The sequence below is a fragment of the Danio rerio genome, chromosome 21 (assembly GCF_049306965.1).
Source record: "Danio rerio strain Tuebingen ecotype United States chromosome 21, GRCz12tu, whole genome shotgun sequence".
Classification (NCBI taxonomy): domain Eukaryota; kingdom Metazoa; phylum Chordata; class Actinopteri; order Cypriniformes; family Danionidae; genus Danio; species Danio rerio.
In genome coordinates, this window is record NC_133196.1 from 44233364 (window position 1) to 44251916 (window position 18553).

Consider the following 18553-nt stretch of genomic DNA (forward strand, 5'->3'; position numbering starts at 1 on the left):
CGCGTCGATCTGGCGGTGGCGGTAGAGTTTGCAGCTGGATATTATTGGGAGATCACTGATATAGCTCCGCCAGAGCCCGTCTGAAGCTCATATTCAAGTTTGTTTTACATTCTATGACAGAAACACCAATGAGCCTTGCTAGATCCTCCTGTATGGGCGCGCATCCATTATAAAACACTCACAGGACAATTAATTTGGCAAGATTTGGCAATTAAGCAAGATTTCAGGTGGCGCCCTGTCGCATCACAATAAATTCCACAGCTCGTGTACATATAAGAAACGTATTAGCTTTCTCTTGGACATACTTTTATTTAAACAAAGCAATTGTTCATTTAAATTACTTAGAAAGAAAGTAAATCAGAAGTAAATCGCTGTAATTCATTACACACGTGCACTGTTTTAAAACATTTTAAACATGTGAAACTTACTTTTGATCACATTTGGTGATGATTGATGCTCCTAGTGAACTGAACACACCTTTTATTCCCGGTTGTTTTGCGCACATCTGGTCTTGTTGACGTGATTATACACAACACTACCGGGACAAGTTAATGTGCGCAGCTGTCAATCAATTCGGTGGGCGGGGGGACAGCACGCCTATTTCAAGTTACGGTCTATCTGAAAACCGCTCTAATTGGTCCATCGTTTTTATGTTGTTAAATTGAAAACAAAAGGACTGTGTGTGTGTATTTCACCCCAATATGACGGTCTATACACTATACCCCAGGCCCGGATTGGCTAATCGGGAGGACCGAGAGATTTCCCGGTGGGCCGGTCCGTTTTTTGGCCGCGAGGGCCGGTGTCCCTAGCTCCAGAATCTGTTGCTCTAAGCAGTAACACTTTTTAAATTTATTTATTTATTTACTTGACCACAGTCTTTTCATTCATTATTTTACTGCAGCTCTGTTTTTTTCTTATATAACCAGCCTGCAGGTTAATGATCATATTACTCAGATGAGTCACTTTGTATATATCATCTATTGTGGTTTAGTGGTTAGCACGTTAGATTGCGACGTTGCCGACCTGGGTTTGATCCTCGTCTGAGTATGTTATTTATTTTTTCTTTTTTTCATTTTTATTTTTAAGACATATAATACAGTTAGGGTTGTTGAACATTTAAAGTTCTAAAGCAGCTTTTTTCTCAAAAAAAAAAAAAAGACGTGATAGTGTAATTAGAAACTGAATTGGAAATGTCCTTATTTTAATATAGTCATTCGTGAACTGAGGTGGGCCGGTCTGAGGCTTGAAACTCCAGGGATGAAAAAGAAGCCCACTCCGGCCCTGTTATACCCACACACATGTCTGTCTAAACAGCTTGAAAAGTAGATTTTCACCATAGGTGCCCTTTAAAATCATCTAAAAAAATAATCGTTTGCTTCTGTAGCTTGAATGTACTGTAGTTGTAATGTGGTTCAGAATGTATGCTGTTTAGTGAAAGATGAAAGAAACCAAGACCTGGCTTCATATAAACCTGTGGGAAGCAAAATAAAATATTAATGAGGTTTGATGCTGTGCCATTTCGCAGTTTGCAATATTACAAAAGTGAGACATGGACCATTTCACTTGATGCCAATAAAATGAACAGTTATTATTGTTTCTCTGTAACAGTCATTATTTTTATGATCTTCCTATTCAACAAGACGGTATTGTTAAAAAAAAATGCAGTTATGTCAGCAGGGACCCTCCAATATTTTCTTGGAATGCTTTCCTGTAATGAACAATATGATGTCTCATCTTGAGAGAACTGGGCTGGAGGCCTTTTACTAACACAATATTAATAAAGCAACTGCCACACACATTTGACCAGCTCTGCTCTTTCAAACAAAAGCAATAAAGTGAATAGCGGAAAACATCTCTGATCCTTGACACAGCACAACACACTGACATCACAGAATCCTGTCAAAACATTAGCTGCAGGCTTGCTCACCCCACTCAAGACTGTTGACATTGTGTACATTCAGTTGTTATCTAATTTAACAAGGTAAAGTTTGGGTTGGCTAGTTTGAGAAAATATACTTTTTTTAAAACAGCTCTGACACACTTTGTGCTCTATTTTGACAATCCATGCGCAAAGTGCAAAGCTCAAAAGTAATTAGGGCGTGTCAGAATCCACTTTTGCTAATTTAAGGATAGAAAAATCCGCTTTCCGCCATGGCGCATGGTCTAAAAGGATTGAGCTTATTTTCTTAATGAGTTATAGGTGTGTTTTGAGAATAAACCAATCAGAGTCTCATTCCCTTTAAGAGTCAGTTGATTTACGCCATAGCGCATTTGCTATTTAGATGATGACTACAAAAGTGGAAAACTGAGCATTTCACTAGCAAGAAAACAGTTAAACAGAGCATCTACAGCGCGAGAATGAGAGATAAGGCGTCTCATTATCTACTTTCACTTTCGCTCTGGTGGATAGAGAAACCTTTACACACAGACATCAATTAGCCTATAAATAATTAATTTCGTTTGTTAAGCGCAAAGATTTGTTTCTAAGCTATTTCTAAATTCAGTTCTAATTTCCGGCAAATAAATAAATGAACAATAATAACAAAGTGTGTTCAAAAACCTGAGTTATATTCTAATACACCCATATGTGCCCCATATGGTCTAAAACCTGACAGGTGGACAAATCTAAGCTTATTTTTAATAAAACAAATATAAATATGGATATAATAAATAATACTGCTAATAATGATAACATTATACAAAAGCAAATTGTAATGAATAAATTGAAAAAGCCTCCCGAGATGAAGAAGGCATAAAAGTTTGCTTTTTATATTTATGTAGGCTAGAAAATAATGTTTTGTAATATTTTAATCCTTTATATTTATATCCTATTGACTATATATCCTTACTCCTAGTGGTAGTATATACACATATACACTTACTCCTAGTGGTACGCGAAGGAATCGCTGAGTAATAAATTTGATGCATACGATAACACCAATGTGATCAGCATTGGCTGTTCTATAAAGCCTACGATCAAATTGTTGTGCTTAGATTGTTTACTGTCGCCCCACAGCAAGAAGGTCGCTGTGTCATTGGTTCAAACCTCGGCTCAGTTGGCGTTTCTGTGTGTAGTTTGCATGTTCTCCCTGCCTTCGCGTGAGTTTCCTCCGGGTGCTCCGGTTTCCCCCACAGTCCAAAGACATGCGGTACAGGTGAATTGGGTAGGCTAAATTGTCCGTTGTGCATGAGTGTGTGTGTGAATGTGTGTGTGTGGATGTTTCTCAGAGATGGGTTGTGGCTGGAAGGGCATCCCCTGCGTAAAAACTTGCTGGGTAAGTTGGCGGTTCATTCCGCTGTGTCAACCCTGGATTAACAAAGACACTAAGCCAAAAATAAAATGAATGAATGAATGAATGAATAAAAGGGGCATGATGGGTCCCTTTTAAGTATAACCAACACAATCTCACGGCAATTCGTAACTTTTTCATTTAGTGGCTAATTCGTATGAATTCGTACGATCTAATTCGTACAATTTAGTACGATTTGCTTATCCCCCAATGACGGTTGGGGTTAGGGGTGGGGTTAGGTGCCACGCCTCCTTTTTAAAATCGTACCATTTCGTACGACTGAACTCGTACGAATTCGTACGAATTAGCCACTAAACTGGCAAAACGTAAAATACTTACGTTTTCTCGTGAGATCAGGCTGGTATAACAGCAAAATATAGATTTACTTGAAGCTTACAATCACTCTTACTCTCCCAGTTGTTTAAGACAGCTCCAGAGGTGTTTCCAGTGGTTAGAAGTTGCCAGTAGTGGTTTTTGATGGCGCTGTAGAGTAGAACAGAACACATTTACAACAATATTCTTTTCATAGGTCATTTTTCAGTGACCTTCAGACTTGTTGATTGAATGGTGATGTTCTAAAACGGAGACGGGAGCAAACTTCCACTTTGTAAAAAAGCACTGGCTGTAATTACTGAGCATTTTTCACAAAGTTTATCTTGCTTTTATCCTTTACATTGTTATTGACCTTCTGGGGTCCATTTCACAAGCAACGACGTAACTCATGGCTGAACTATCATAGTGTGATGCATCGTTTGGGAAAAGATCGATGTAGTGACGAGTGTTTCCCAAAACGAGTAGTTTGTCTGTTGCAGATCCATCGCTTGAACCACGTCAGTTATAACGTAAAATGCCCATAATGATGCTCTAAACGGGGTGAAGTAACAACTTCTTTAGAGAAGAACCCCATCATTTATTTGTGCAAATTATATTGTTTTACAAGCACTCGCATTAAAAAAAAAAAAAAGAATCCAATATTAGTTTTGGTAAAAACATTTCCATAATTTTCCATATTAACTGAAATATACATAAATGGCACATATAGAGCTTATGTTTTCTTTACAAATATTATTGAGAACATTACATATTCTATTCTAAATTAACATAAAATCACTTACAAAAGCAAACACGTATTCTAATATCATATATAAATCATATAAATAAATAAATAATGGGGCGATTTATTAAGAAATTAAATTTAATATTTATTATTTATTAGGAAATATAAAAAATCATATTTTAATAATAATATTAATGATGATGATGATGATTACTATTATTATTATTAAAGTAGGATATTGTTTATATATTTAGTATTTTTTGAAAAGTCTACTTTTACAGTTTTACACATGAAAACCACTGCAGAAATGTTCCAACCAGCAGGCCCATGTCATATGCAGTAAATATACTTAATAAATAACCTACTATAAATGAAAAGCATTAATGTAGGCTATTTTTTACGTAAGCTTTGAAGACGTAACATTAATTCCGCTTTTAAATAAAAGGTCAACTATAGCTTTCGTCATGAGCCACGGCTGTGTTCAAAATGACATCAATGTGCACTGCAAAGGGAGCGCAATTGTAAATATTCGAGAACGCTAAAACTGAACTTTAAAAATACTTTGAAAGCAAATTACACCTAAGAGTGATCGCTTTTTTAATCATTCCAAATTTAAATGTTAGAATGCTTTAAACTAAAAAGGCATAGGGGGATAACTACAGCTCCAAAGGGGTAATTGCAAGCATACAAGTTTGCGACGTTCGCGAATGTTCATTGGTACGATGGATTTAGGAAACGCCAAATCAACAAGCTCTGTTCATAATAACGGAACTGGCAACCTTAGTCGGCTATGGCTAATGATGGTTTTCGGAAACGCACCCCTGATTGTTTGCTACCTGCCTCGACCTCAGCCTGTTACCGTTTTGCTCTTTGAATTTGCCCCTTTATATTGATGTTTTTGCTCTCTTCTTTTTAATAAAAGACTGCGAATGAATCCCTTGACTTCTCAGTCATCACAACACTGATAGTGTGCTCAAAGCTGGAATAAAAAGTACAGCCTTGTGCCAGTTTGCATTGTTGCTTTAGTGCCGTAGATAGTAGTTTCCTTGGATATTTCCATTTTTGGGAGTCCCACAGATAACTAAATTCCCGCTACAATATAACGGCACATACACTAGTCCCATATGCATGGGTTTGCAAATCTTTGGTATGGAGACATAGATGTGCACAAAGTCATTCAGGAGATTAATAATGTTTTTATTATCAACGGCAAACAGTCAATCAAACAGAATCTTTAAGGCAAAGCAGGCATCATCATTCGTCAGCAACTTGAGGTTTGTCACTTACTATTGCCTGCTTTATGGTTTAAAATGTTTGAAGAAAGACAAGGTGGAAAATGTGTTAGTTTCCTTTCTAATGTCAGAGTATATCACAATATATTATCCTAAATTTCTAACTTCCTAAAATCCTAACTCTTAGAAATTCACCATTCATTCATTTTCTTTTCGGCTTAGTCCCTTTATTAATCTGGGGTTGCCACAGCGGAATGAACTGCAACTTATACAGCACATGTTTTACGCAGCAGATGCCCTTCCAGCCACAACCCAACACTGGGAAAGAACCATAAACACTCATTCACACACATACACTAGAGCAGTGGTTCTCAAACTGTGGTAGGTGTACCACTAGTACACTTACAACACACACTTAATACACTTACTACACTTACTCCTAGTGGTACGCGAAAGAATCGCTGATTAATAAATTTGATGCATATGATAACACCAATGTGATCAGCATTGGCTGTTCTATAAGCCTACGATCAAAGCGTTGTGGTTAGATTGTTAACTTTAGTGCATTTCGTTTTTAGTCATCAGCTGCTAAAAATAAATTCAATTGGTGCAGAACTAAAAAAAAAAGAAAAAAGAGGTGTGTGGTGCTTGCAGAGCAGATACGCGGTAGAGCAGTGGTCCCCATACCTTGTCCCACAGACCGGCACCGGTCTTTAGATCAATTGGTACCGCGTCGCACAAAAAATCATTAATTATTTCCATTTTAAATGACCGTATTCTCTTGTTACATCTCAATCACTTGAGCGCCAAAATTTAACCTATGAACTGCAGCGTGATGCGCTTTTAGTACACTTCGTTATTATTGTTCATTTATTTGTTTGCTGGAAATTAAAACTGAATTTAGAATCCGTTTTCAAACAAATCGTTGTGCCTAAAAAACTAAATTAAATATGTCTTCAATGGAGTGCTAACAACACCGTTACCTTATCCATGAAAGTAAAGGAGTAAAGAGTGAAAGTAAAGAGGCCGATTGGAGAAGGCTCGTTCTTTATCCTCGCGCTGCTGATGGTCTGTTTAACTCACTGGTCTGTTTTCTCTCTGGAGAAATGTAAAGTCTGGCATGTAAATAGCAAATGTGCCAAGGTGCGACAAAATTGACTCTTGAAGGGATTTGGAGATAAGACTCTGATTGGTTTAATGCACGTTATGCTCAAAACACACCTATAACTCATTAAGGCAATAAGCACAACATCATGCGCCACGGTATAGAGCTTATTTTTCCATCCTTAAAGCAATAGTGGATTCAAACTCTCCCATAATGCGTTTGCAGCACATGGTTTGAGACTTTCCGCCTAGATCGCTAAAATAGTTTTTCCTTTCTTTCTTTTTTGTCTTTTTTTGTCATTCTTTTTATTTTTTATTTTGATTTATATAAAATCTTTTTCTTTTTTCTTTTTCTTTCTTGATTTTTTACAATTTCTTCTTTTTCATTCTTTTTCTTTTCTTTTTGTTCTTTTTTTTCATTTAGCTTTATGGCTAAATTTTTAACTTAAATGCAGCAGTTCATAGACGCGCTTATGTATTCCAGGCGCCCTCAGTTGAAAACATCTTAACTTTTCAGGATGCCGTACCGTGAGTCACGTGACACGAACCAACTGAACAGCTGCATATTTTGTATGAAATAGAATTTCGTTGAATGAATATGACTCTGCCTCGGTTTTGAACTGTGCAGTGCTGTAGCTGCTTAATTTGGCCAACTACGCTACTTTATTTCAACTTTCCAACTACGCTACTTTATTACTGGTCATTATGGTGGTACTTAGAGAGACAATTTTTTTTCTGAGGTGGTACTTGGTAAAAAAAAGGCTGCGTCTGAAACCGCCTACTACACAGTAGGTACTGCATTTGAATGTAAACGTACTACTCGGCCGTTAAAAAAGTACGCTCTATACAGTATGAATGTGAAAAGTATGAATGGAATTCGGATTTACTACATCCGCCATTTTGTCATGGTCACGCGACCTACCTGCGTCATTTGCGTCGCTTCACTCCCATTCATGAATTCGCTCGTGGGGCATCATGGGATAAAGCAGCATGCACGGGATGCGCACAACAGAATCTCGACGGAAGTAGTAAGTCATCCGGGTACTTCTCGCATACTGATTTTCGAATTCTATGAAGTCGGACATACTACTCGGCTCGCATACTGATTGTAGCGTACTATATAGTATGGAAGTATGCGGTTTCGGACGCAGACAAAGTTTCACTTTGGGATCACTGCACTAGAGTATCATTGCATATTTATTTTCAAAAGCATTTCTGCCCTCAAGCTCTTGTATTTACACGCTGATCCAAAAGTCACTTTCAGTCAAAGGGTTTGAATTCTTCCCAATACGGCTTGGCAGCACCATATGTGTTAGTGTGCGCAGGACTGGCAGCGCTCTCTGCCGTCAGGGTTACACGCTGGACAGCGCAGTTCTCTGATTGACTCATTGAAGCGGTTGGCCAGCATGGACAGTTTGCTGCCATGACAAAGTGAGCACGGCGCACAACCCGAACCTCCACACTGTTCACAGGAGCTTGCATCTGGCTGCACAAAAAAAAAAAAAAGTCATGTAAACAAAGCAGAAAGTGCACAAGCAATCAAAATGATAAGACAAAGTGCATACTTAAAGCCTGCAGCTGGCAGTGTTGTTTTCATATATTAAATATGCTGTTAAAGTTTACAATGTGCAAAATCTGCAACAAGATAAATAGGTAACACTTTATAATAACTACACACTATGAACCATTTATTAAGCATTAGTATCTAGTGAATTCATCATCTGTTAAGCATTAACTCTACATTAATAAACGTTAGTAAGCAGTTTTTAACTGCAGTTATAAATGCTGTATTCTTGACTTACAACCACATTTATAATGTGCTTAATAATTGTATTTTCATACTTTGTTAATAATTTATTTTTCATTACTAAATTAAGTATTGCATTATTTACAAACCATTTGTATTTAAGAGTAGATGGAGGTTTTTACGATCATTCAGAATGAGTTAGTAAATGATTAATAAACTACCGAAATCAAGGTTTATATATCTCATTTTTCAGGCATATACTAATGGTTTTTATGTATGTTAATAAATGCTTTATTAACTCAACCCAATGCAGTTGTGTGACCTAATCTAAAGTGAGGACTATTCATGCTTCATAAATCCCTTATAAATGATAATTAAAGGCTCAGAATCAAATGAACAAAAATCATCGAAATCTTATCTAAAAAGTAAAATTACTGTAAATATTAAACATTGCTGAATAACAGGAGTGTCAAAATACAACATAAAATTGTATAAAACAACAACAATACAATAATTTAACAATATAAAAAGATGCAATGTTTAAACTGTACAGTGATTTTATTTTAGATCAGGTTGCACAGATTTACTTTTTCATTTGATACAGTTTGATTTGTGTATCTTCAAATGAATAGAAATGAATAATGTTGTTTATTTCCTTTAATTTACTTTTATTTTTACTTTTATTTTCTTTAATTTCCTTTTTAGAATTTTCCTTTGTAGAATTTAACTGACTCTTTAATTGTCATTTATAAGGGATTTATAAAGCATAATTAGTCCTCACTTTAGATTAGGTCACAAAACTGGATGAAATTGAGTTAATAAAGCATTTATTAATGTATTAGTTAACTATTAATATATGCCTGAATAATAAGACATATAAATGTTGATTTCAATAGTTTTTTTATGATTTACTAACTCATTCTGAATGATCCTAAAAAACCACCAACTATGCTTAAATAACTGGTTTGTAAATAAGGCAATACTTCATTTAGTAATGAAAAATAAATCATTAACAGAGTATGAAGGTACAATTATTAAATGCATTATAAATGTGGTTGTAAGTCAAGAATAAAGATTTTGTAGCTGCAGTTATAAACTGCTTGCTAACGTTTATTAATGTAGAGTTAATGCTTAACAGATAATGAATTCTCTATTTGCTAATGCTTAATAATTGATTCACACTGTGTAGTTATTTTAAAGTGTTACCGATAAATATTTTACCAAAATAAGAGGCATCACATAAAAAATGCAAGTTTATTTAATACTGACCTGAATAAGAGTAAGATATTTTTACATAAAAGTTCAAAAGTTAATTGTGTTGTTACCTGAACCAAGGTTATTTTTAATTATTTAGTCCCCTTTAGTCATCAGTAAGTTAGTTAAACCTTTGCCTCCCAGTTTTTTAGAATAAAGTCTCACAAAAATAAAACAAAACACAAAAATTGTCGGTAACACAATGAATCATTTATTAAGCATTAGCAAATAGTGAATTCATTATTTGTTAAGCATTAACTCTACATTAATAAACGTCAGTTTATAACTGCAGGTACAAATGCTCTATTCTTGACTTATAATCACATTTATAATGTGCTTAATAGAGTTTTCATACTTTGTTTATGATTTATTTTTCATTTCTAAATTAAGTATTGCATCATTTACAAACCATTTGTATTTAAGAGTAGTTGAGGGTTTTTAAGATCATTCAGAATGAGTTAGTAAATAATTAATAAACTATTCAAATTAACAATTATAATTTGTATTATTCAGGTATACAGTAATGTTTACTATGTATGTTAATAAATGCTTTATTAACTCAACTTCATCCAGTTTTGTGACCTAATCTAAAGTGAGGACTATTTATGCTTTATAAATCCCTTATTGATGATAATTAAAGGCTCAGAATCAAATGAACAATAATCTTTTCAATCTTATCTAAAAAGAAAAGTTACTCTAAAGTTTAAACATTGCTGAATAACAGGAGTGTCAACATACAACATCCAACTGGATAAAACAACAACAACAATATAATAATTTAACAATATAATAAGATGCAATGTTTAAACTCTACAGTGATGTTATTTTAGATGAAGTTTCAGTTTCATTTGTGTATCTTCAAATGAATAGAAATTAATAATGTCCGTTATGTTTTCTATTTAGAATAAAAGTGAGCCTTTAATTATCATTTATAAGTGGTTTATAAAGCATAAATAGTCCTCACTATGGATTAGGTTACAAAACTGGATGAAGCTGAGTTAATAAAGCATTTAATAGTAATATTTAATAGTATATGCCTGAATAATAAGACATATAAATGTTAATTTGAATAGTTTATTAATCATTTACTAACTCATTCTGAATGATCTTAAAAATCCTCAACTATTCTTAAATATAATTGGTTTGTAAATAGTACAATATTTAATTTAGTGATGAAAAATAAATCATTAATAAAGTATGAAAACTCAGCTATTAAGCACATTATAAATGTGCTTATAAGTCAAGAATAGAGCATTTGTAGCTGCAGTTATAAACTGCTCACTAACGTTTATTAATGTAGAGTTAATGCTTAACAGATAATCAATTCACTATTTGCTAATGCTTAATAAATGATTCAGAGTTTGTAGTTATTATAAAGTGTTACCAAAATTGTCAACTTCAACTGTTCATCCTAGATATTTACATCAATATAAACACTTTCTTTATTTGTAAATGTTTCAAACTGCATGTATAGACATAACTAAAGAGAACTGATATTACAATTTTAGCCTACAAAATATGTTACACTGTAAAGAATGCAGGGTTCCACATAAATTATTCATATTGACCCAACACAAATCGATTAAGATAACAACACTTTTAACAAATTTATGTGGATTGTTGGGCAAAAGGAATGTATTTTTTTTATTATTTTTGACTCTTTTTCTTTTCATCAAACAATTATTTGTATTGGTCATGTAAGGGTCATATATTAACTGAACTTCTACTGTTGTGTTTGAGATGCTGTGCATACTAATTAATATTTTTGCAGAGGTAGATAAATGCTGGTCCAAAATTAAATTCAGCTCTGCAGAAATTTCCTGTTTAAAACAGACACAGAAAGTCTTATGCTTTTATTGTTGTGCAGAGAATTCGTATAGAAAAAGATTACTTACAGTTATAATCAGAATTATTAGCCCCCCTTTGAATTTTTTTTTCTTTTTTAAATCTTTCCCAAATGATGTTTAACAGAGAAAGGAAATGTTCACAGTATGTCTGATAATATTTTTTCTTCTAGAGAAAGTCTTATTTGTTTTATTTCGGATAAAAGTAGTTTTTAATTTTTTAAAAGCCATTTTAAGGTCAAAATTATCATCCCCTTTAAGCTATATATTTTTTCGATAGTCTACAGAACAAATAATTGTTATACAATAACTTGCCTAATTACCCTAACCTGCCTAGTTCACCTAATTAACCTTGTTAAGCCTTTAAACGTCACTTTAAGCTGTATAGAAGTGTCCTGAAAAATATGTAGTCAAATATTATGCACTGTCATCATGGCAAAGATAAAATCGATACCTTTTGTTCCGTCATTGTGGCGGGTTCATCTGGCTGGGAACATGTTGTTTTATGTCTCCCTTTGCTCCGGGAATCCCGTTTTGGTGAACTTTCTTTTCTGTCCCGGCTGCGATGAGGACTCTTTCCAGATTCTCCCCGTCTGTGAGAAGCTCGAATAATCTTCAGGTTGCTGGTGTAAATGATAATCTTTCCAAAATCTAATACTGGTGCCTAAAAAATCAAACACAGATTACCAATAAAATAACTAGTGTAAAATCCAGTGTAAAATGTGACAGATTCTTACAACTATGTAACTACATAGTAAGTAATGTGTAACACTATTGAACAAACATTGCAACTGTAATACATTTTATGTATGTATGTAGCCATGCATTTATTTATTTTTCATTACCATTCAAAAAATAATGTATGACTACTTATGTGTGTGCATTAAAACAGACTAATATAATTAAATACTACCTTTGTACATTTTTTTACTTTTGATTTTAAAATATTTCAAAAATGCTTCTGCGATTATTGTAAAGAGTAATTAATTTTTAAATCTGTGATTCTTAACTATTGCCTACATAACAGATTTTAGAAAAACTTCCGTTTACTCGAGCATACAACTGTCTCTGAAACTGAGCTGCGGCCCATTTATCTCAAAATTAAAAACTTAAAAATAAGCTGACATGACATATTAATAGTCATCAGTTCATTAGTTAGGAAACATCACACAAAAATATATTCATCAGGTTCTGATGTTGTCTTTTTTTTTTGGTGCACTATGCCTTCTTTCATCTAAGAAATATTGCTAAGTCATGAAGTATGCTATCCATCTCAGATGCAGAAAAGCTAGTCTATGCTTTTATGACCTCTAGGCTGGACTACTGTAATGCTCTGTTTGCTGGCTGCCCAGCATCCTCTATTAACAAACGTCAGCTAGTACAAAATGCAGCTGCCAGAGTTCTAACCAGGTCTAGAAAATATGATCATATCACCCCAATTTTATCCTCCTTACACTGGCTGGCTGTTAAGTTTCGTATTGATTTTAAATATTGCTTCTTACCTATAAAGCTTTAAATAATCTAACTCCTGTTTATCTAAACAACCTTTTATCTCACTACAATCCAACCCGCTCTACAAGATCTCAAAACTCAGGACTTCTTGTAGTACCTCAAACAGCAAAGTCGAGTAAAGGAGGTTGAACCTTCTCATTTATGGCTCCTAAACTCTGCAATAGCCTTCCTGATAATGTCCGAGGCTCAGAAACGCTCTCGCAGTTCAAAACTAGATTAAAGACCTATCTTTTTGGAAAAGCATACACTCAGTGCATCACATAATGGTATAATGCATGAATGTGCTCCATGCATCTTGTTTATATACTGCCACATCTGTCAGTGACCACCTCAGGGTGCTGTAGTGCATCAGGACTCAGAAGGCACTACAGCGTCCCAGAAAGACTACATATCCATACATACCACGCGCATACACCGGAACACATACACTGATCTGTCACCGCATCTGTTCTGTTTTACCGTTGATTATCTGGACTATATATTCCATCATTCCACCGTTGTTTGTCATCGCGTCGTTTGTCTTCCTTGTCTTTCCTGCCGCCGTGTTTCCAGTAAGTCTAGTATTCGAGTTTTGATTCCTGAGCCCTGTCTCTGTTTTATGTTTCTTGTTTTGTTGTTTATTTGTACTTTGAACACCTTGTTTCTCTGTTGATGCGCACTGTAAATAAACTGCACTTGGATCCGCACCTTTTTGTTTCCGTTTCAATCACTCATAACGTGACATACAGTATACGCTATGAACAGCAGCTACGCTGATTATTTTCTTTATTCTCTATTTCCACCTGGGGAGACTCATCCCGAGGCCCCCAGAGACTAAGCAGCGCCACTGATTCGATGCAAGACCAGCAGGGAGATGATCCCAAGGCTTCCATATTCCTGGACTAGGCTGTATCCTGAGCAGCTGCTGTGGTGGTCATCATGGAGGAGTGGAGAGCATGAGACTGATTCCTGTGACGCACCAGGGACAGATGAGTCTCACTGACATCCAGCTCCAGCGCCTAGACTGTAGCCCTGCGCAAGACGTTTGGCCATGGGAGAAATGGTCGTGCCCAACTGAGCCTGGTTTCCTATGTATTTTTTTAATTCTTCACTTTTGCCAATTGGTTACGTTTTTACCTCGCAGCTGTCGCCACTGGCTTGCATGGTTCGGGATCTGTAGAGCTGCGCATCGATGGATTTGCTCTTCAGTGTTTGGACTTTCAGTAGTGATTATTAAACCACACTGAACTAAACTAAACTGAACTAAATTTAAAACTGAAAACTGACCCTGTTTTAATTTACTATAATCTTCTATGTGAAGCTGCTTTGATACAATCTACATTGTAAAAGCGCTATACGAATAAAGGTGAATTGTAATGTTGCTGTTTGTGCATGTAAGACCTCCACAAAATGATTCTTTGCCATCTGAAAGAGAAGGCTGTTTCAGACCTGCTAAAAACACCACGACCAAATTGTCCCTTACATACTACACTATATGCAAATAACTATCGATGCAACAGCTTATTTTTCATTAAAGCTACATAGATGAAAATAGCATCCACCAAAAAAAGTGGTAAACTGGACATACTATCATAAATCATATAATATTATTATATTATATATATAAATCGATATATTTTATTGCCAAAGATCATGTGACTAATTTATGCAAACTCTGTACCAGTTGTGTAGGTTGTGAACAATTAAAACCCAAAAATTAACCCATTTTGGTCAAGAGATCCTCAGTGTACAGCATTTAACTTCTGACTTGACATACTGTATAACGCATGAAATAATTTTATTTGTAGAGAAAATTACTGACGTGTCTCACGGGAACCAGAAGTCTGTAGTTCATAACCCCTCGTGACATATGGGTTATTTTTCCAACAGGTTTTGTAAGCTTTGGCCTCTACCCAACATTATGCAGCATGGAAAAGACAGAATTAAAAAAAAAATACAACTGCTCTGACAGTGTTTGTCTGACAGAAGAAAGTCGTGCACACAGAGGATGAGTTTAGGATGAGTAAAATATTGGGTGCATTTCATTTTTGACTAAACTATTTCTTTAAGGACAGTGCGAGTCGATAGAAAAAGGAAACCACTCCGGGAGAAAAGACAGGGAACAGAATTAGGACTGATCCAAATCCGCAGTTTAACCAAGGCTGCATGGTTTTGACAAATGTGAGCCGCTGATAGATTAATTGATAAAGATCCTGTCAGCTTTGATACATGCACAACAAAGGATCGCTGACAGTATTTCAACACCATGTCACAGGTGAGATTTCAATGAAAATGTAAGCTCTAAAGAGCTTTCAATCTTATCTAAGGATCCACATTGTTTGATTATGTTTAAGACCATATACAGTTGAAGTCAGAATTATTAGCCCCCCTTTGATTTTTTTTTCTTTTTAAAATATTTCCCAAAAGTTGTTTAACAGAGCAAGGAAATTTTCACAGGATGTCTGATAATATTTTTTCTTTTAGAGAAAGTCTTATTTGTTTTATTTCGGCTAGAATAAAAGCAGTTTTTAATTTTTTAAAAGCTATTTAAAGGTCAAAATTATTAGCCCCTTTAAGCTTTATTTTTTTCGATAGTCTACAGAAAAAAACTATTATTATACAATAACTTGCCTAATTACCCTAACCTGCCTAGATAACCTAATTAACCTAGTTATGCCTTTAAATGTCACTTTAAGCTGTATAGAAGTGTCTTGAAAAATATCTGGTCATATATTATTTACTGTCATCATGACAAAAATAAAATCAATCAGTTATTAGAGATGAGTTATTAAAACTATTATGTTTAGAAATGTGTTAAAAACAGAAATTGGGGAAAAAATAAACAGGGGTGCTAATAATTCAACTGTATGTGAATAATGCTCTTTTCTTTACTTTTTTTCCAGAGTTAAGTCAGTGGAAATGGAAGGGAATCTGAAAACGTTTGCGTAGTTGGGATGCAATTCCATGTCTGTGTTTAAAAGCTCTGCTGGAGTGTTGGTCTATTTTTAGATCTGGGAACTATGAATTAGTAACAGTATTGCATAACCACAGACAGGGACAAAACACAATCTGAAATATTTCACTGCATTCACTGAGCCAGAATTAAACTAAAAATAATGAGGGCAGGGTGGCAGGTCGCCTCACAGCAAGAAAATCACTTCTTTTGTCAGTTGGCATTTCTACTACCCAAGCTCATTCTGGAAACGTAGCCCCGCAGACGTTTCTGGAGGCCGCGATTTACGTGGCCGGAGGTACGTAAAGGCCGCGTTTGTTTTTTTCGAGCGAACGCCGCGGGGTGGTGTGGTGCCGCTCCGCCCCTCCTCTTCGCGCTCGCCGGCCGACGGCTCGCCTCCGAGTGGAGGGCTTTCCCGACGCAATCAGTTTGTCCGCCTAGCTCACAGCGTTGCGTCGGCAGAGCGGAGGCCCCGGACGAGGAGGAGGATGAGGAGCCGGCCGCGGTGGACGACGACCGGGATCGAGTCCGGAGAACAGCAGGTTCCGGAAATCCTGAGATGCGCCCGCCCGAGACGTGACGCGAAAAAGCGCGCACAGCGGCCTCTCGCGGATCCGCGAAAACAAAAAAACGCTCGAATACGTACCTCCCGGGACGTAAAACGCGGTCCGCAGAAACGTCCACGGGGCTACGTTTCCACAATGAGCCCGGGTTGCATTTCTAACACAATCTCACGGCAATTCATAACTTTTTGATTTAGTGGCTAATTCGTATGAATTCGTATGATCTAATTCATACAATTTAGTACGATTTGCTCATCCCCCAATGACGGTTGGGTTTAGGGGTGGGGTTAGGGGCCACGCCTCCTTTTTAAAATCGTACCATTTCGTACGACTGAACTTGTACGAATTAGCCACTAAACTAGCAAAACGTAAAATACTTACGTTTTCTCGTGAGATCAGGCTGGCATTTCTGTGTGGAGTTTGCATGTTCTCCCCATGTTTACATGGGTTATTCCCACAGTCCAAAGATATTCAGTATAGGTCAACTGGATAAACTAAAATGGGCCTATGACAAATTTTGCCTATTAGTTTTGCCTATAACAAATGATCATTTGCAAAACGTCACCTTCATTATGAATGTATCATGTACCATTGCAAAGTGTATGGATTGCTACTTGTATATGAAGTAAATGATGATACAGTAAAAAAAAAAAAAAAGCTATTTTCACTAAAATGTGAATAATATTAGAAAATAATTAATAGATTTTAGTTTTGCGTGTTTTACATGTCTTACGTGTTTCAGTTTTTAGTTTGACGATCGGGTTGTCGTGGTCCTAAACTTCAACCACCTCCCATTTCACAATGCACCGGCCCCTTACAGCTCCCCCTGCAGGTGGTGGGCCTGCAGGAGGATGGTCCCTTGTCACTCCTTCGGGCTAAGCCCAGCTGGAGTTTATCCAATTACCCACGCATTCCGAGTCTAGTGTGAACACAGCGTTAAACACTGCATGGAAAGTAATTTTCAAAAACCTATAAAATGAGCTTTTTAACATGCTGGAGCCAGGTCTAAACAATTAGAAAGGTCCCCATTACACCAGAGGAAAACATGCATTTGTATATTTTAACTTACTGGTATTATTTGTATTATTTTACCAAAAACAGAGCGGTGTGAACATTGCAGTATGGGTTGCCTTTTTAATGCATTTTTGAAAAGTGTCACTAAGCAGTTCAAAGCACAAATGTGTTCTTACTTTATTATCCCCTCCTGGGATGTCTCCACAGGCCAGAGAATTGCATCCTGTCACTCCTCGATAGACATTTATCCTCTGGGCAATCAGGCCTGTCTGAGGGTACAAACTCTGGTCCTGCATATCTTCTAAGTCACATAACTGTCCCATCTCCATCTTGGTGTGGATGAAGCTGTGAGGGTACTGCTCCTCTGGACTGTCCAGTTCCTGTCCATCTTCATACACATGCTTCAAGACCCGACCACTGTACGATGAGGCCAGCTTAAACCTTACCTTCCTTGGCTTGTCTTCGATCAAGGTGCCTGGTTGCCTTTGGAGCTCCTCCATGGTCTCTCTCAGGTGAAATTACTACTGGTCTTGAAAAGAACAGGAGGAAAAACTGGGAAAGAAAAGTAGTGAGGTGAGACTAGGGGAGTCCAGATGCTTTCTATAGCCCTGATGAATAATTGAGCAGGAGATCTTGTGCACAACCGTTGAAAACGGAGACCTTGCAGTTTCATCAAATAATGATGGTTAAAGCAGAGAAGCAAGTGTGTCTCTAAAGCTTAAGTATCACATGCAATGAATTTAAGAAACCTCTATATTACACTGCAAAATTGGAATAATAAATTTGCATAACACTTTATTTTGATTATTTATTTTGATACACCATTTGAGTATTAATAGACTGTCTGCTTAATATCTGTTGATACTTCTCCTTCAACAGACATTTAACTGACTATAAGAAACTTTGCAAGTACATTTCAACTTACACTAACCCTAACCCAACCCTAACAGTCTACTTATAATCTAATAGGAATTAGTTGACATGTAGATGCAATGTACAAATGC

The 18553-nt window shown here is 36.1% G+C and overlaps 1 protein-coding gene across 2 annotated transcripts in view; it reads right to left on the bottom strand.

The window, feature by feature from the left end:
- grxcr2 (glutaredoxin and cysteine rich domain containing 2) overlaps nucleotides 1-18262 on the bottom strand; it is a 34411-nt gene extending 16149 nt beyond the window's left edge. The window contains exons 1-3 of one of the 2 annotated variants that reach the window (XR_012396923.1): nucleotides 17726-18174; nucleotides 11983-12192; nucleotides 7606-8169 (exon numbers count right to left, since the gene is read on the bottom strand). Coding sequence is in view for 1 of the 2 variants with exons in the window: in XM_021469237.3 (XP_021324912.1) it covers nucleotides 7996-8169; nucleotides 11983-12192; nucleotides 17726-18049 (708 nt within the window). In the remaining variant the exon portion in view is untranslated. Of the gene's footprint in view, nucleotides 1-5519; nucleotides 8170-11982; nucleotides 12193-17725 lie in introns of those variants that run through there. The other variant, XM_021469237.3, reaches the window with a different exon arrangement.
- Between the last annotated feature and the right edge of the window lie 291 nt (nucleotides 18263-18553).